Source organism: Chiloscyllium punctatum, chromosome 19 (assembly GCF_047496795.1).
Source record: "Chiloscyllium punctatum isolate Juve2018m chromosome 19, sChiPun1.3, whole genome shotgun sequence".
NCBI classification, from domain to species: domain Eukaryota; kingdom Metazoa; phylum Chordata; class Chondrichthyes; order Orectolobiformes; family Hemiscylliidae; genus Chiloscyllium; species Chiloscyllium punctatum.
In genome coordinates, this window is record NC_092757.1 from 82341226 (window position 1) to 82361236 (window position 20011).

General features: G+C 40.1%; 2 protein-coding genes across 4 annotated transcripts in view; one reads left to right on the plus strand and one right to left on the minus strand.

Annotated features, from left to right (window-relative positions):
- Nucleotides 1-14372, minus strand: part of LOC140491537 (lissencephaly-1 homolog) — an 86133-nt gene extending 71761 nt beyond the window's left edge. For 2 of the 3 annotated variants that reach the window (XM_072589859.1, XM_072589860.1), the window contains exon 1: nt 14154-14370. Coding sequence is in view for 1 of the 3 variants with exons in the window: in XM_072589858.1 (XP_072445959.1) it covers nt 14154-14197 (44 nt within the window). In the remaining 2 variants the exon portion in view is untranslated. Of the gene's footprint in view, nt 1-14153 lie in introns of all 3 variants that reach the window. The other variant, XM_072589858.1, reaches the window with a different exon arrangement.
- Nucleotides 14373-14765: 393 nt separating this feature from the next.
- The window catches only part of mettl16 (methyltransferase 16, N6-methyladenosine), a 130667-nt gene continuing 125421 nt past the window's right edge, over nt 14766-20011 (plus strand). The window contains exon 1 of the mRNA XM_072589857.1: nt 14766-14912. The gene's annotated coding sequence lies outside the window, so the exon portion shown is untranslated. The remainder of the gene's footprint in view (nt 14913-20011) is intronic.

Sequence of the window (20011 nt, forward strand, 5' to 3'; positions counted from 1 at the left end):
GTTTTATTACTCAGCTCTCCCTCAATTGTACACTTGCTATCTCTGGATTTCCATACCAGAAAAGCTATGCTGTCAGCCTGTCATTTGTAATGATTCCAACTATTCTTAAATCACATCAACAGCTAAGACAAATAAAGATCCTTTATTTCAGGTGCAACTCTGGCAAACTGTAACTCAATGCTTCAGGGGCCAAAACAACTTTTCAAACATGTGTCAGTGAGAATTTAATAGCTTCCAAGTTTTGATCAATATTCCATCTGGTCACAAATACTTATCACTTTTAAGCAAAGGCATCATGAGCGGTGTCGCTCCACTGTTCTGCCATAATCAATACTCAATACATCCAGTGTTCTCTCCAAGTCATTGCTGTGCAATCTCCTGAGGGGCAAAAATTTAAAAACCCCTAGACGTATGGGGAAAATAGTTTTCAATATAACCAAAGAAATCAAAAACAATTGCAGGCTCAGTTACCCATGAGATCCAGACTCAAGATTTGCAGACTTTGGGTGTTGTGGCTCATAGCCAGTATGCCTTTAAAAGACATGATGATATCATCCATTGTTCATAGGATGCAACTGCAGCATATGAAGATTTCACACCTCAGCTCATTTCCAATCACTCGAAATGTTCTACTGTGAACAAATAGCTTAAAATTAAGTCACATGTTTGCGCCTGAAGAACACAATTTGTAAACATGACTTGTAATATGATAGCCATGCCCAGGTTATAAGAATCAACATAAGCACAGCTGCAAAGAGCTGCAACCTATTGGAGGCAAACTCTCACCACCTTCTCTTATTCTTTTACTGTGATACTCCCTTTAAGGCCCATGGGGAAATCACAAATTAATCTCCCTCTGGAGCTCACTGAATACAAGTTCCCTTGGTAACAGGCAATGGCCTGCCCAACTGGAACTTGTGACCCAGGTGTGACCCCATGGCTAAGTGGGTGAAAACATCTGATTAATAAACAGGAGATCCTGAGCTCAAACCCCAGCAATGGCTTTTAAGGCCCCCTTGTGGCGCAGCAGTCGCGCCCCTTCCCCAGGTCTAAGAAGCCGAGATTCAAGTCTCAAGTGCATGCAATAACATCTGAACAGTTTGGCAAATTAAAAAACAGACCCACTGTTAGGTGGGTCTGCCTAACTCCGATCCAGGTTTGGAACTAGCCGACATACATAACTATTGGTGTTTAACAATCAATCATGTTCCTTTCCAGTCAGGCTTCCTGAATTATACTTACTGTAAGACCAGCACTGCCATTTGTTTTTGACATGTTCAAACTTCTGCATAAATTCAAAGCCCACCCGTGATCAAACAGTTGATGAACATAACCGATCTCTCACTTTGGCGAAAGTGAGGACTGCAGATGCTAGAGATCAGAGTTGAGATTAGAGTGGTGCTAGAAAAAGTACAGCAGGTCAGGCAGCATCCAAGGAGCAGGAAAATCAATGTTTCAGGCAAAAGACCACTTTCCCTATCCAGTTCAGATATTCTGTCCACATTATTCATTCAACATCTTGAATACTTCAACAAAAGTGGATTTAAAGTCCTAACTTCCTAAATCTCATACGACACAGCTTTTAAACATAATTCTTGCTAATCTCAATACATTTCAGCATTGTCATACTGTAGACTTTGAATGGCATTTGTACGAGTGTCTTAATACTTTATAGGATGGAAAGAGGCCCTTCGTGTCCACCCAAGTCAAACAGATTGCTTCTCGAATTATTTTTTTGCACTTGCCTTATAGCCTTGTACACTATGGCATTACAAATGTTTGGCTGAATACTTAAATCTGGTGATGGTTCCTGCTTCTACCATTTTTCAGAGATGGAGTTCAAGATACCCAGCATCCTCTAGGTAGAAGTCATTTTTCTCAAACCCATTCTGAATAGCCTCTATTACATGAAATCCACATTAACTGATCCCTCTAAGGAGGGCAGTTTCCTTTTTCTTACACCTCTCAATCATGTCCGCTTCTCAGGATCTCTACTCTGAAGGACAACCTCAGCTTGTCGACTTGGTCTTCACTGCTGAAATGCTTCTGACCAAGCAACTTCCTGGTCAATCTTCAAGATACCTCTCTGGAATAATCACATTCTTCCTATTGCAATGACCTTCGCAGTTCAGCACCTCAGCTAAGACCTAACAATGTCTCCACAGGTCCAATATAATCTCCATGGTCTTGTATTCAATGTCTTGACTAAAAAAGGCAAGCAATCCTTCCTCATCACATATCCACCTGCCCTGTTGCCTTCAAGCATCTGCAAAAATGCACACTAAAATCTACTTCCAAAAGGTCCTACTACACATAATATATTTTCTTGCCTTGCCAGTCCTCCTAATTGCTTTACTTCACTTCTCAGGATGAATTGCCATTTGCTAAATTTCTCCCAATATGTCCAGCCCACTTATCATTCTATGCAATTCCTCCTCACTACTTTCTTCAACAAAAATTATGCCATTTGCAAACCTACTGATCACATAAGCCACATTGCTATCTAGTGCAAAGAAAAGGAACCCAGCACCAAATTCTCCAGTGTGCCAATGGACACGGGTTTTCAGTCACAAAAACAACCTTCAACCATCAGCCTCGACATCTGAAGCCAATATTGGATCCAATTTGCCAAATTGCATGGATCTCATGAATTCTTTGCTTCACTCTTGCTCCTCAATGTGAAGGTATTAAGAAGCCACCTCATCAGACTAAAATCATGTTCCTTTCCTTTTGGGACATACTGCAGATGCCAGAAATAGGTGAATAAAGCAGATAGCCTCTTACTCGCCCAGGCAGGCCAAAAGACTTACTGTGATGGCTTCAGGCCTCAGGCTGCTCCTCCAATCAGACTGGTTCGTTCTTGTTTTCTGTTGCTTGGCTCACCCATGAATCAGCAGCAGCACACGTTGGGCAGAAAGGGCATTTGCTTGGATGAGCAGCTCTTTGCAAATATGACTGAGATGTAAATTAAAGCAGCCATCAGACAATATGAAATTCTGGATGTAGCTTTGCTCACTGAGCTAGAAGGTCCATTTTCAGTCGTTTCATCATCATACTTGGAAACATCTTCAATGAGCCTCTGGCTCATGTCATTTACAAAATACCGTGCAAGAACTGTAACAAACATGACACTGGATAAACAGGCAGAAAGCTAGCCACTAGGATACATGAACATCAACTAGTAACAAAACGACATGACCCTGTCTCACTAGTACCCTTACATACAGATGTGGAAGGACACCACTTCGACTGGGACAACACACCCACCCTAGGACAAGCCAAACTAAGACATGCACAGGAATTCCTAGAAGCATGGCATTCCAACCGGAACTCTTAACCGCATTGACTTGGACCCCACTTACCACCCTCTGAGAAAAAGAACAGGAAATGACATCACCAACACAAAGAAACCCAAAACAAACAAAAAGAAAGCAGGAATCATCAGCAGTCCTTTGTCCAAAAGCTCACTGAAGAGGTCCCCTAGTATGGCGACTAAACTGCTGAAAATGAACCTTCCAGCTCAGCCAGCAAACTTATACCCAGAACCTAGTGAGCTACGTATCTTCTCAAAACTCGCTAACTATATCAAGTGCTCTGGCTATAGTTTGGGCACACCTAATCTAGAATGGCAAAATTTACACATGAATCCCTTCCCCAGCCTTCGCATGCGGAGCCTCTTAGACACTATTTTAAGAGCTGAACAAAACGAGCCGCTATACTTCCAACCACAAGAGAAAAGGAACACGAGCTTCAAAGTTACAGAAAATACTCAAGTTTTAAGAGAGGCTGAAGTGAGACAAACAACATTAATATGGAGTGAAATATAACTCCTAACAAGTCTCATTTGACTTGAAACGTTAATCATTTCTTCCTCCATAGATGCTGCATGATCTACTCTATTTCCAGTGCTTCATTTATTAAACATTGCCAAAACTACTCACGAAGTGAAAATACTTCCATTTAGAAAGCATCTAAATACAACAAATAGGAGTTAGGTGCACTTCAACATTTTGACAGCAGGACTTGATGAACAATACATAGACAATATTGAAATTAAATCAACTGGCTATTTGGAAATCAGAGAACTATCGTAACTGTATTTCTGCTTCAGACTTCAATTGATACATTTCTAGAGTTTTGGAATGTGGGTTTTGATAAAATCCAATCACCAAACCAGAAACTTAAAGAGCTTATCATCCACGTTCTTGCCAACTTTTATCATTGCACATTTCGTGGTCAACTATAATCAATGTTTTATTTATACATTTCCACAACACTCAGTTAAATGGCAAAGTTCTCAAATAAAAGTCAGTTTTCAACTCAACAAACATGGTCCTGTCATCTCAAATTGATAACTCAATTAAGTTTTGTGGTAGCTCATACAGACCCTGCAAATTTACAGCAAGAGTAGGACACTCAATCCATTGACTCTGTTCATTGTTGACCTAATTATTCCATTGATATCCTTTCAATACTTCCTAAGAATCTTTATCTACCTTAAAAAAATTCACATACTCAGAACTTCCACTGCTTTTTGAAGAAAATGACTCCTGACCCTCTGACAAAGTTGTCATCTTAGTCTTAAAAAGGCAACTCCATACTGCTAGATTTTCCAAAAAAAAGACTCCAAATGGATGGTTGGAGAAAGTGAGGACTGCAGATGTTGCAGATCAGAGTAGAGCATGTTGTGCTGGAAGAGCGCAGGAGGTCAGGCAGCATCCGAGGAAGAGAATCGACACTGCAGGTATTAGCCCTTCACCTGTTCCTTCGATGCTGCCTGACCTGCTGTGCTTTTCCAGCACCACATAACTCCAAATGGACGATGCCTGCTTACCTCCCCCCACACTTGAAATGTTGTTATGCTCTTCAAGTTGTATAAGCACTGTCTAATAGACAGCTATGTCCCATGTCGTTTCTGAAGTGCAGTTAGATACCTTTCAAGTACAGCCTCCGTTCCCTGATTCCAGTGAAAAAGCTTATCAGTTGATCATTGTCTACGTTATTTTCTACATTTAGAATCCTAAAGAAGGAATATTACCCATGTCCACTCGAGCCTCAGTGGTTCGGCAACAATCAGGCATAAACATATTTCTTTAAGATGTCAGCCACTAATGAAAGATGCCACTCACATCTTACCCCCAGCCACTACCAAAATGTCCTGCTTTTGAGTGACATCACTTAAGCCATCAAGATTACCAAGTTTACCTGCAGCCATAGATACCAACACTGCTCATGAAAGCTTGGATCTGTAGTCCTTCATTTCAAGGTGGCAGACAAATTTTAAGTGCTTTCACATAATGGTTATTATTTATTACTATTACTGTCAACTACACATCTTAAACTATCAGAAGGAGGCAGTTTCAGACTATTCTTAATTATTGCACATCTCACTGAAATTCATCTTGGTCTATACACAAACAGGAAGAATCATTAAGGTGATGTATCCCATGCATCGATACACCACAACATCTTTGAGAGAGAAGAAAATGTCCAATTATTCATTTTTATTTAGTACATCAGTAAATCCATTCCACAAAGTGAATGGTGTTGCAACAGATATTTTAAGTTTACCTATCCAAGTTGAACTGGTTTGCACAAATGGTTCACCATCAAGAACTTCCCCAATCACTGCATCCATATCTGTTAAACAAAAATTGACACAATCACAATTCCTGCCCGTTTTTTTCAAAGATATCCCCTGAACTTTCAAATACCATCCAAATGATCTCTATCAACAGATAGGAAAGACACAATGAACAAGCAACATTAAGGTTTGTCAAAAAAAAAAAATCAACCTCAAAGAAAACCAACAGTGTCGGGACATTCTTCAGAGGGAGTAGACCCAGTAAGATCCATACCTACTTGGACAACAAATTAATCTGAAACAGCTTTACAGTCCTATGATTCACTAAAAGCTGTAAGATGAAATCATGTACTTGCTAACTTAAATGGGAACTAACAAATTTTTCACTCCTAATTCTAGAAACGTCAAAGCACAACATGCCCCACAATATTATTCCAACAAAATACAATGAGCCACCTCACAAGAGCAATAAAGTAAATTGAATCAAGAATATCTTTTGCCCATGTTTATAGGACGAATATTTCCACATCTTTTGAATTAAAGAAAGAGAAAAGAGAAAACGGTCATCAGTTAAAGTCATACATCCCCCAAATAACTTACAATTAGATTATTTTGAATAAAACCTATCCAGCTGCTAATTCTCACAAGGTTGAGACACACACAAAAAAGAGTTTTCAAAGAATAGCCAGGCACGTTCGCATGTCCAACTTTAGATTTAAAAGATGTGGACACAGTAAATGTAAAAAGAATATCAACTGCCAAGATTCACAGTTACCACACAAAAACAAAGCGTACACAAAATACTATAATCCAATATGAAGAAAGCACACTGGCCCACCAATGACCTGCCTTCAACAATAGAAAACTTGATGGTAATAAACGACAAAGACACGAAGGAAGATCAAGAGCGAAGACTGGAGTATCTTGAAGATGGAAGGGGATGAGGAAGGGTATGAAGAATTTATGCCCAAGGAAGCAGTAAGTCCAGCTATCAAATAGCACAGCAATGGAAATCAGGGATGTACAACAGGCCAGAATTGGGAGAAGTACAATTGTCTGGAAGAAGAATCCATTTTTTAAGTCATTTTATATAAATGATTTGGTTGTGAGCCTAAGAGGTTAGTTAGCAAGTTTGCTGATGACACCAAAATTGGAGGTGTAGTGGACAGTAAAGGTTATCTCAGATTACAACGGGATCTTGTTCAGATGGGCCAATGGGCTGAGAAGTGGCAGATGGAGTTTAATTCAGATAAATGCGAGGTGCGGCATTTTGAGAAAGCAAATCTCAGCAGGACTTATACACTTAATAATAAGGTCCTAGGGAGTGTTGCTGAACAAAGAGACCTTGGAGTGCAGGTTCACAGCCTCTTGAAAGTGGAGTCGCAGGTAGATAGGATAGTGAAAAATGCATTTGGTAAATGCTTTCCTTTATTGGTCAGAGTATTGAGTACAGGGAGTTGGGAGGTCATGTTGCAGCTGTACAGGAGATTAGCCAGGCCATTGTTGGAATATTTTGTGCAATTCTGGTCTCCTTCCAATCGGAAAGATGTTCTGAAACTTCTGAATAAAATTACAAGGATGTTGCCAGGGTTGGAGGATTTGAGCAACAGCAAGAGGTTGAACAGGCTGGGACTGCTTGCCCTGGAGAGTCGGAGGCTGAGGGGTGACCTTATAGAGGTTTAAGGTCGTGAGGGGCATGGATAGGATAAATAGACAAAGTAATTTCCCAGGGGTGGGAGAGTCTCGAACTAGAGGGCATCGGTTTAGGGTTAGAGGGGAAAGATATAAAAGCAACTTAAGGGGCAACATTTTCATCAGAGGGTGGTACGCATATGGAATGAGCTGCCAGAGGAAGTGGTGAATGCTAGTATAATTGCAACATTTAAAAGGCATCTGGATGGGTATATGAATAGGAAGAATTTGGAGGGATATGGGCCGGGTGCTGGCAGGTGGGATTAGATTGAGTTGTAGGGAATCTAATCTAATCATACCTGTTACATCTATAGATGTCTCATCTGTATTTAAACTCCAAATATCCAGCATTGTTTGATATCCCTTGAAACTCTTACAAATAAAGAGCACAATCTGTCAACCACACACGACAGATGAACAAAAAACTCAAGATTCCAACCAAGAGGCTTTCAAAAGCACGATCAAGAGTTCAGAATCATTATTGAAGTGAAAAGGTAAGATAAGATTGGGAACAATGGATGAATAAAGGTTGCGGTTTGGTGAAGAATTAAAAAGAAACATAAGGTTTAAACGACTGGGTTTAAAAAAAATGTTAAACAGTATCAAGAGTGTGTAAGGACATTCTTCAGAGGAAGATCAGGATGACAAATTGGGGATATGAAATAGCCATGGCTAAGAAGGTTAAGGATAATCCAAAAGAGATTCGGAAAGTACATTAGGAGCAAGAGAGCAATGAGAGAGTTGGATGCCTTAAAGAAAGATGAAAGAAGTTGTCTTTATGTTGGACCTTAGGAGATGGAATAGATATTAAATGAATATTGTGCATCAGCTATTACTGTGGAGAAAGAAATGGAAGCTAGAGAATTCAGGGAAAGAAGTATTGATGCTTTGAAAACAGTTCATATAGGAGAGGTGTTAGAGAATATAAAGATGAATACATCTCTGGGAACCTGATCTTGTGCATTCCAGGATATTGTGGGAAATTAGGGAGGAAATTGCAGGGCCGCTTGCAGGAATATTTCCAGCATATCTAACTACAAGTGAGATGACAGATGACTCAAGAGTGGCTAATGTTGTGTCTTACAGAAAAGTTGTAAGGAGAAGCCTAGAAACAACAGAACTGAGAGTCTAACTTCAATTGTGGATATGTTGTTGGAGGCAATCCGAAAAGATAGGATTAATTTGCATTTGGAGAGGCAACAGATGATTAGGTTTTGTACGAGGGAAATACTGCCTCTCAAACTTGCTTGAGCTGTTTTGAGGAAGTAACAAAGAACATTGATAAGGACACAGCAGGAGACATTGTTTTCTTGGATTTTAGTAAAGCCTTTGACAAGGTCCTACATGGTAGACTGATTTGTAAAGTTAGAGCACAGGGGATTCAGGGTGAGCTTGCCAACTGTATGCAAAATTGGCTTGACAGTAGGAGACAAAGGTGGAGGAACAGTGTTTTTCATGCTGGAGCCTATTACCAGCAGTGCTCCACAGCGATCAATGCTGGGTCCACTTTTATTTGACATTTATGTAAATGATTTAGATGAGAATGAGAAGCATGGTTACTAATCTTGCAGATGATACCAAAATTTATGGTATGGTGGACAGTGAAGAAGGTTATCCAAGATTACAAAGAGATCTGGATCAATTGAGTCATTGCGCTGAAGAGCAGATGGAATTTAATTTGGATATTTGTGACATATTGTGTTTTGGTAAAACAAACAAGGACAGGACTGAGAAAATTAAAAGTTGAGCCTTGGTAATGTTGTAGAAGAGAAAAACCTCAGAGTACAGGTACACAGCTCTTCACATCACATGTAGACACTGTTGTTAGGAAGGCATTTAGCATGTTTGCCTTCATTGGTCAGTCCTGAGTATGGAGGAATTGGGATGTCATGTTGAGGTTGTACAGGACACTGTCGAGGCCTCTTCTCGAATAATGTGTCCAGTTCTGGTCACGCTGTTATCAGAAAGATATTATTAAGCTGGAGAGGGTTGAAAAATAATTTATGAGGAAGTTGTCAAGAACGAAGGAAACGCTGGATAGACTGGAATTTTTTTCACTGGAGCATTGGAGGTTGAGGGGTGACCCCTTATACAGGTTTATACAATTATAATGGGTATAGATAAGGTGAATGACAATCTTCTTTTCCCTAGGTTGGGCAATTACAAGGCCAGGAGGCATATTTTTAAAAGCTGAGAGAGGATGAAGATTTAAGGAAAGACATGAGGTGCAACTTTGTTCATTGACAGTGGTTCGAGTGTGGAATAAACTTAAATGAACTGGTGGATGCTGGTACAGTTACAACATTTCGAAGACATTTGGACATGAATAGGAAATGTTTGGAAGGATATGGGCCAAATGCAGGCAGGTACGACTAGTTTCGTTTGGGAATATGGTCAGCGTTGACTGTTGGACTGAAGGGTCTGCTTCCATGCTGTATGACTATCACGCCAACTCTGGCTATCCTCCACAATAGAAAATTGAAAATAATGTTCCAGAAAAATTTTCCAAGTGTTCAGTTTTTCTCTCTCAGACTGAGATTAGAGAAAAGTGTACAACTGAGAATTTGATGATTTCTGAATTTGCAAGCTCATAACCTTGCATAAATGTTTCTTTTGCCAACTGCCAGTCACCCTCATCGCATTCAGAATCATAAGTTATGATTTAGAAATCAAAAAGACTGCAAATAAGGCTCATCTGTCAATGATGTGTTTCATTAATTGTGTGAAGTCAACATGTACATTCAATATAGTAAAATGCAGTCTTTCAGCACTGCCATTGCCCTAAGTGATACAGGTCAAGACAGTAACACATGCACCGATCAGAAAATTACAAAAACTTGAATCTCCTGGATTCCAATTGTGAAAACACCAATGTCAAAAGTAAAGAACACCTATTTTACAAAACACTCCCAAGATTCTGGAAAGGACAGAAACAATTTTCCTAAATTATTCAAACCTATCATCATCTGGAGCTTATTTATATACAAGCAAAATTGAAGCCACCAAAATTTCAACCCTCAATATCCTAACTGTATGCACCCTAAAGATGAGTTAAATTTCAGTCAAGTTAGGATGTTTTTCACATGTACTTCTCAAAAAGCTTTGGTCATACTGTACATAACCATAAAACACACAAGAGCAAGCCAATTACTCTCAAGGCTGAAAGTCAGTTAATTTTCAAATTGTTTGCAAGTTTGAAATAATCAAATCAATATGCTGTTTTATTCTAAGATGTTAAGCACCAAAAGAACAAGTCAAACTCAATAAACGTTGGTATTAAGGTTGGTTTTCAAGGACAGTGAACTACATACAAGAAAAAAATCTCAACAAACATTCCAGGAAGCTCAAGCTTACATAATCTTAAAATAGAACTAATCATGATGGCACAGCTGATAAGTAAAACGTCAGAAGACGTTTTCGTTTTGTACGCCTCATCACATGAAATCACCGAATTCAAGTCACGTCAGGAGGCACAAAGTTAAAAAAAATGAAGAGCAGGAGCAGCTCCTGGAGGTTGCACAGTAGCACTGAAATTGGTCCCATCTTACAACTTAAGCTGATGTTTGGTAGAGGTAACGAAAGAAATCACATTAAACACACAGGCAAGGAACTGTTTAAAGTAAAGTCCACGGAAATGCTACAAGAATATTGGAATTCGTCACAAGCATTTATGATAATTTCTAATGAAAGATAGCAACACCATGTCTCTTCAGTAACTATTAGATTGCATTTATAAATGGGGTACTACTGCCAATATCAATTACTGCCAAAACCAAATCAGTTAATTTCCAGCTGCTCAGAAATTATAAATTAATACAGTATTACACAATGCAAATAAATCCAAGGTCAGCAGGAAATCTTTTTTTAAAAATTGTTCATTCACAGGTCACAGGTCTCAGCGTTCATTGACTATCGCTCACTGACCAGAGAACAGTTGACAGTCAACCACATTGTTATGGATCTGGAGTCACATGTTGGCCAGACCAAGTAAGGATGGCAATTTACTTTCCTAAATGAACCAGACAGGCCTTTCTGACAAACATCAATGGATTCAATCTTCAGCAAACTCTTACATCCAGTTTGTTATTGAATTCAAATTCCACCATCTGCCATGGCAGGATTTGAACACAGGTTCCCAGAACATTACCTGGGTCTCTGAATTAACAGTCCAGCAGTTATACCACTAGGCCATTACCGCCCTGCTACAAAATGCATTTTGCAAACATGAATGAGTAATGAAATTATTTGCTGATAAAATTTTTAAAACAGAATTTTATTAGCAAACGTAAGAGCAGAAAAACAAGATTTTGCATGTTTACAGTACTGATATTTTGGCAGCCTTTCAGAAAGACAATGGCCAGGCTCTCCAAGCTAAAATTAGGCCTATTAGCTCACCATGGTGCATTTAAAACTCTAACAACTAGAAGACATCCACAGAATCAGTGGAAAAGAAAATATAGGTGCCCCCTTTAGGTCACTGGATAAGTAATCCAGAGCTTCAGTCTAATATTTTGGGGATGTGGGTTCAAATCTCACCAAGGCAGACAGTGAATGTTTCAGGAGAGGTGATGGTACAGTGGGAATGTAACAAGATGAACAATCCAGAATCCCAGGCTATGCTTAACAGCCTTGTGGTGCAGTGCCCATTACCATATCTCTGGGCCAGAAGATCCAAGTTTGAGTAATACCTACACCAGAGCTGTTACATAACATGTCTGAACAAGGTGATTGAAATAATTGAGGGAAAATGTAAACTTTAAAACAATTTGTTTTCTGAACTGAGATTTTTCTAATTAAACATTAGAGCTGAGAACACAAATACAATTAGGAATTTTACAGCAATCTCCTTGCCTTCTGCTCAATTGTTTACTGACTGAACCACTAAACTTTCTCTGCAGACACTAGGCACTAACAATAAGTTCAAGAAAAATAGATTAAAATTTAAAAACTGCCAACCATGGAAAGCTAACATTTCATTGCAAGTCTCTGTAAACTGCTTGGACTTATTTAACAGAAAACTAAACAATGTGAATGGTTACCCTGAATAAAAAATAGAAAACTTGAGTTCCAGCACCTTCTGTAGAGATCTATGACCTTTGATTACTGAGTTATAATGAATGGTCACACAGCTGAAATTTAACTCTGCTTTTCTCTCCACATAGCCTGACAGACCAACTGAGTATTTCCATTATTTTTCTACCTTTATATCAGCCTGTCAAGGTGCACAGCACATTTTTGTTGTGAATGTGAGCTAAAATTACCTATCCACCTTTCACATTAAGATTTAGAAAAAAAACTATGAACAACCTAATCATGTTGTGAAAACTTCCCAAAGGAACATCTGGAGATGTGAAAACAACAAAATTTTGGAAATAAATTAAAACCAATCTGAAAATAGTTACCTAGCACACATTTCTTATCTAATGACATGTTAACAAACTCAATATATTTTCTATTATTTCAAAGAACCACTTGGATGACACTCTGTCCAAACCCCAAACATACACATTCAAATAATTACCAATGAGCTTCTGCATTTATAAAATACTTGGTTTCTCATTTTAAGAATTTGAATAGCTCTTAATTAGAACATATTAAAATGGAATTGTGTAAATTTATTCCTAGATTACATTACTTTTCTTCCCCGGTTGTAACCATAAATTTACACCTTAAATTACTGTACCGCATTTCTCAATTTACCAAGATAATTTATAGTAAAGCATGATCACAGAGTAGGTTTCTCCATAGTCAGTTACAAAAAGATCAAATCCGTTCTTGACCCAAGATTTCCAACTGTTTGGAATAGATCTGTTTAAATTAAACTACCTTGCTTCTTATCAAGTTGATAACATAAAAGCAACCAAATATTTGTACAAACATGAAATGTTACTGTTCCTGGTTAGCTGTTATTTGCATACTAAAAACAATTATTATTGTCGATATCACCAAATATTGATTTGAAAATCAGCACTATCCACTATTGTCAAGCAATTCAAGATTAGCTTCCAGATTAAAAACGATTTTTAAAGTCGACACGTTCTAAGTCCATGGGCATCCATAACGTGATGAGCATTCTGCAAAACCAGAGTTGGCAACGAAAAAGCAGGTTTTAAAAATGTCGTAATGTTAATCCTGCATCACCAGAAAACAGGATGCATGTGGCTCATGGCACTGCATCGATCGTGAAAATATAAAACTAATGCCGAAAAAACGGTGATGAGACACTGCATTTTTTTCTTCAAATCATGAAATCCCAAATCAAAAATAAAATGAAGCAATTCGGCGATTATGTACATGTTATATACATATCACCCTGTTTGAATAACACCCTGTTTGGGCGTCTCAAGTCAAGATCCACCCTGCGGTAAAAAAAATCTTGTTTCTCCTCACTCCACCCAAACTCATCAGTCCTGCTCGTAACCTGCAAGTATACTCATCCATTCTATTACGCACACTTTGTTGGAAAAAAAATGAAAATTAAGGGATTAGGTGCGATATATCCGGGCGTCGACCACAGCAATGAAGGGAGAAAAATACCAACCTGCATTTTTCGGCATAGAAAGGAATTGGGTCAAACTCCAACCAAATACACAAAAAAGAAAATGGATGTCCATTTCTTAGGAGGCCACGTCGGCGACTTTATGAGGTTTGAGGAACTGCGTCTGAAACATCGCCAAAGGTCGTGGAGAAAAAGGCAGCGACAGAACCAGATCATTTGAAGGTCCCCCGTTTTAATGTTTTACCAACGGCCGGGCGCCATTTTATTACCACACAGCAAGGCACATAATCTGAAAAGAAGCCTTCCTCGCCTCAGCTTTTTCTCCAGCGAATGCTGTATCTAATCAACCTCAGCGATTACAAACCTACACCAACTCACCCTGAAGAAAGTCGCCTTCGACACGGCGGGCTATTAGCGACCATTCAGACGAAAATCCAGAGATTTCTTTTTACGGCTGTCAAACAGAATTGCAGCCTCCCCCCCGCTTCTTCGTTTTTTTCCTCTCTCTCGCCCGGGTCCGTCTCTCCCTCTACGCTGCCGTGCGGAGTCTGCGCAGAACAAGATGCGCACATCAGTCCCGTCCGTTTCTCCCTCTGTCGCGGCCTCCTCCTTCCTTCCCCCCCACCCACAACCCAAACCAACCTCCACCCCTCTCTCCCACTCCTCCTCTTCCGAATAAGTGACCGGGTACGGCACACCGCTTTCGCCTCCACGCCTGCGCACTGCGCCAGCCTCTCAGACAGGCGCCCGGGATTCGCCCGCTCCCTCACCTCACCGCGCCTGCGTAGTGGACAGAAGCGAGGAAACCAGACGTTGATTCAAGAGGCAAAACTGGAGTGACGCCACTCGTCTGTTGGCGAGCATGCGCCGTCCACCGACGCTAGCGTCAGCTCAAGCAGGCGGGATGCGAGTGAGGTTGCGCAGTAGGGCGGTGGCCAGTTTGACAGCGGTTGGGTGGTGGGGGGGGCGTTTCAGCCAATTTGAAAGTGTGAGTAGGCCTGTTGGGAAAGCTACATTTTTAAAATTGTACTAAATATTATGGCCCGTTTATTTTCGAGTATTACTGTTTTGTATTTGAAGTGAAGAACGTATCTTAAAAGGTCCTTATTCCAGTATCTGTCCACAACTCTTTCTCAGGTACATTATTGATGGTGCTTTTTTTTTCCTGTTGTCGGACTGGAAAAAAATCAATTTTGCTTCCAATTTCTATAATTCCTTCACCTGTCTGTCTCTGACTTTTCGGAGAAAGTGCTGTGCTTTTCCAGCACCACACTTATGTTTTGCACATTCTCCCTGTGTCCGCGTGTGCTTTCTCCAGGTGCTCCGGTTTCCTCCCACAATCCAGAGATGTGCAGGTTAGGTGATTTGATGCTAAATTGCTCATAGTGTTTGGGGAAGTGTAGGTTAGATGCATTAGTTGGGTATAAATGTAAATTAGTGGGTTAAGGGAAATGGGTCTTGGTGGGTTACTCTTTGGAGGGTGGGTGTGGACTTGATGGTCCAAGTGGTCTGTTTCCGCACTGCATGGATTCAATTCGATTTTCATTTCTGTGAATAAACTAACCACAGATATCCATCACAAACTCATTGACTATACACTCTCACACCTTGCCTCTTATGAGGGTTCTGTTTCTCTTTTGCATTTATTCTGATGATGACCCCATCTGCTGGGGTTGGATGGGCCTCACATGTCCAACTTATCCCAATCAAGTTTTCCCAGCCACTGTGGTTCGACAGGAACCTCAATCATATTGAACCCATTTTCTGTACTCCTCCCTCAACCTGTTTCCTTCTCTCCTGTCCCACAACAAAGACAGGGTGCCCACTTTAAACCCCATCAGCCTCTGTACCCAAACAATCATAAGCTGCTGTTCCCAGTACCTCTAGCCAAATGCCATGTCCAGACATGTTATTTCCCTCTTTTGTCAGCATTCAACAGGGACTGTTCCTTTGGGACACAGTGGTCCCTTCCAACATGTCTTCACACAGCCATGGCACCTTCCAATACAATTTATCAAGGTGCACAGCTCACCCATTTTCCTCCTCCCTTCTCAATATCCAATGCTTCAGACAATTTCCAGATAAAGCAGTGCTCTTCATTCAATCTAGTAACACTACTCACAGTAAGGTCTTCTGTATAATGGGGAGACAAAATACAGATTAAGTGGCCACTTTGCGGAATACCTATGTCCCATCCGTAAAATGAACCTGTACTTCCAATTACCTACTTCTTTAACACACTTGAGTTTCAGAATATGAACACCTCCACAAGTCTGTTATCCACCCCATTCTCCCATGTCCTGTTTTTATAGCAGCCAATCCAATTTCAGTTCCTCTAAATCCTGGTTTCACCACTTCTTCCTTCCATTATTATCAACAATTTCTTTGTCTGCTTTCGTTTTTCCCTCTTGATGGATCAATTCTGTATCATTCCAGCCCCCATCCCATCACTCACATAAGTATCAACATTTCCTAGCTTTCATTTCTGACAAAGTACTGAAAACACGAACTCTGCTTTCTGTCCACAAATGCTGCCAGACTGCTGAGTTTCTAGAGAAATCTCTGGAGAATTTATGTTTGTTTCAGATTTGAAGTTTTTTACATTTTTATATATCTTAACAGTGGTTTGTTCTTGATGAGGGTGTGCATTAAATTTGTGACTGAAATGAAAACATCTCCACCTTGACCAAAGGTGAAATGGGTTATCGGACAAATTAATCAAATCTGCCGATGTCAGCAAACTGGGAAGACAGCTTTGTGTTAATGATTAAGATAAATTAGATCATTGATTGGCCAATTCAGTGGAGAAAAAGGGAAGGTGTTTCCTATTTGATTTCTAAGCTGCACAACTGGCTAACTTCAATTGTTGGTGGAACAGTGTTGGATTGTCTTTGGTTTTGCAAAGTCTTCCGGTTTCAACACTGGCTTTTAATTGCTCAGGACATCCCATATCTCCTGATAACAACTAGGTAACCAATGGTCCCAAATGGCACAAAAGCCCATTCACTGACCTAGATTGGCTCGGAGTCAAATAACATTGTTATTTGCTGTTTTCAAATCCCTCCATTACAATAAATCACCCCCACCTTGATAGACAGTGGGATGGAGTTTAAAAAGACAAGTTTCTTCCTATAATTGGCAAGGCTATTAGTAAGACTGTACCTAGACCAGCGTTTAGTTTTAGTACCTAGCCTAAAAAAATAATTACTTTGGAAGCAGTTCAAAGAAGGTTGATTGGATGGATGACTGGGATGGAGTGGCTGTCTTTTTAGGGAAGGTTGAGTGGATTTTATCTATTGAACATGACGTGCCAGAAGACTGGAGGACAGTACTGTAATTCAAGAAGAGTGGCTAGGATAAACCACAGAACTATAGACTCGTGAGTCTCATGTCAGTGGTAAGGAAACAATTCAAAATAATTCTGAGGGACAGACTTATTCTACATTTCTGGAGGCAAAGGTTAATCAAAGGTAATAAGCATGGATTTATTGGGGGAGATCGTACCGGTAGGTCTGATTGAGGTTTTTTGTGGAGGTGACTGCAGTGGATCTCATCTACCCGCACTTCAGTCAGGCTTTTGATAAGATCTCAAGCCTGGTTAGAAAGGTAAGAGTCCATGGGATACAGGACAATTTAGCAAATTGGATCTAAAATTGGCTTACTGGCAGAATAAAGAAGATGATGTTCAAATGTAGTTTTTGTGTCCGGCAGCCTGTGTCCAGTGACACACCAAAGGGTTCAGTGCTGGGTTCCCTGCTGATCTCGATAAAAATATGCAAGGTTTTATCATTAACAATAAGCTGATTTGAAAATCCATATGCTAAATAGCAAGGACCCTTAGACTACAATATCGGCAGGTTGGTCAGGTCAGCAAAACATTTATAAATGGAATTTAATGCTGAAATGTGTGAGGTGATTCATTTTTGGTTGACAAATAAGGCAATCGAGTACACAAATAATGATAGCACCCAAAGAAACACCGAGAACCAGAGGGATGTTAGTGTGCATGTTCACAGATACTTGAAGGCAGCAGGATAGGTGGTTAAAAAGGCATATGGGATACTTGCCTTTATTTGTTGAGGCATTGAAAATATGAGCAGGGAGGGTAGGTTGGAATAAAACTAAGAACTGCAGATGCTGGAGATCTGAATAATTAGAAGCTGCTGAAGAAGCTCAGCAGATAAGGCAACATCTCATCCAGTGACCCTTCACTGGTCTAGATGCTGCTAGACCTGCTGGGTTTCTCCAGGTTATGTTGGAGCTATATGAGACGTCCATTAGGCCACAACTGGGACTACTATGTGACATTGCGGTTGCCATGTTATCAGCTGAATGTGATTGTACTGGTGAGCATGCAAAGGAGATTCACCAGGGAGTTGCTTGAGCTGGAGAGTTACAGCAATCAAGGGAGACTAGGTAGGCTGGGCCTGTTTTCCATACAGTAGAGAAGCAGACCTGATTGATCTCTCTCTCTCTTTAAGGTGGTACTTAATCTATTATGGGGTGAGATGGAGAGAAATTGAGGTCTTCTGGCACAATGGATAGTATCTCTGCTCCTGACCCAGAAGTCCCAGGTTTGTCCTTCTCACTTACGAACTCCTGACCATGGAAAGTTTGTTCGTAGGGCAGGCAAACAGTTCACTTCTTATCCTGCAAATCCTTCCAAAACTAGAATGGCAGATGTGAAGAGTGAGAGAGATTCCTGGTCAGCCATGTGATGGAAACATTGGGGTCTGTACTATCACTATCAAACATTCCAACCAATAAGTTACATGTAAAAGCGCATGTTGCCACAGCAGCACAGCTGCTGAGTGAATTAAAAAAATCCACCATTTCGCAACGTTCACAAATTAAAGGTGTAAATGTAAATCCAACTTGTGGATGGGCATTGATGAACTGGAGGTGTTTATGGAACTGAAGAGGGTCAGCGAGGACCATGAATGCATTTAAACATTCATTGGAATTTTTAACCTCACGTTTTGGAGGGGTGACCTGTCTGTCTCTAATAACAGGAGTAATGAGTGAAAGGTCCTGTGGAGGATGTGTTAGGAAGAGTAAATTATGCACCCACCCACAAGAAAGAACACCTTGTCATGACCATTTAGTAAATTTCAATCACTCTTCAAAATCCAGTGAAAACAAGCACAGCCTGTCCAATCTTTCCTTAAGACTGCCAGCTCATTCCAGGTATGAATTTAGTGTCTTCTTTGAACCACCTCCAATGCATTTATGTTCATAAGAACATTCAACCTTAAATATATAATGTTATGTCACCATTGTCCCTGAAGACTGTAGGGTTGCTGTCATGAGAGAGGGAGAAAACTGATGGTGGTTTAACCTGGGAGTCAGCACACGTCAAATGAGGGGCAAGGTTGAGAAGGTGGAACCTTCATGATGGCCTCAACTGGTGTGGAAATTAAACACGTAGTGTTGGCATTACTCTGCATTACAAACCTGCCACCCAGCCAACTGAGCTAGCCAACCCTATCAATCTTGAATAAGGAGACCAAGACTACATAAAATATTTGAGAAGTAACCTCCTTACTTTCCAGTTCTAGTTGTAATAAAGGTTAGTGTCCCATTGACCTTAATTACTTGCTGTACCTGCATATAGTCGTTTTGTGAATCATGTACTAGAACACTGAATTCCACTGTACCTGGAATTCTGCAATTGTTCTATGTTGAAATAATATTTTTGAAAATTCTTCCGACTGGAGTCAACAACTTCACAATTTCCCACAACATACACCATCAACCATAATTTTGCCCTGTCACTCAACTTATCTATATCTGTCAGCAACCTCCTTTTGTCCTTTGTACAACACACTTTGCTGCCTATCAACCATGATCTGATTGAAAAGTCAGACAAGCTAAGGGTTGTAATTCAGTCCATCACATTTGGACAAGTTCCTGATTTGTAGATTGATCAGCAGAAAGCACTCTTTTGAATGGAATTATTCATAACAATTGAGAGATGCATCATTCATCATACCCCAGTCTGTTTCACCAAAGTCCTGGACAACTGCACCAAAACTTCCTTACTTAACTATTCCAATTGAGATTGCTCAGTTTGCTAATTCTGAATTGTTATCAGAAGAGAGATTTCATCTGAATGACTTCAGAGATCAAAGCTGTTGCTTATTGTGGTCAGAAAACTCTATTTTGGGTTCAGAAGAATATCATGCATCCACATAAAAAATTCTCATTTTAAAAGAAAGTGAGTGATCTCGTAATTT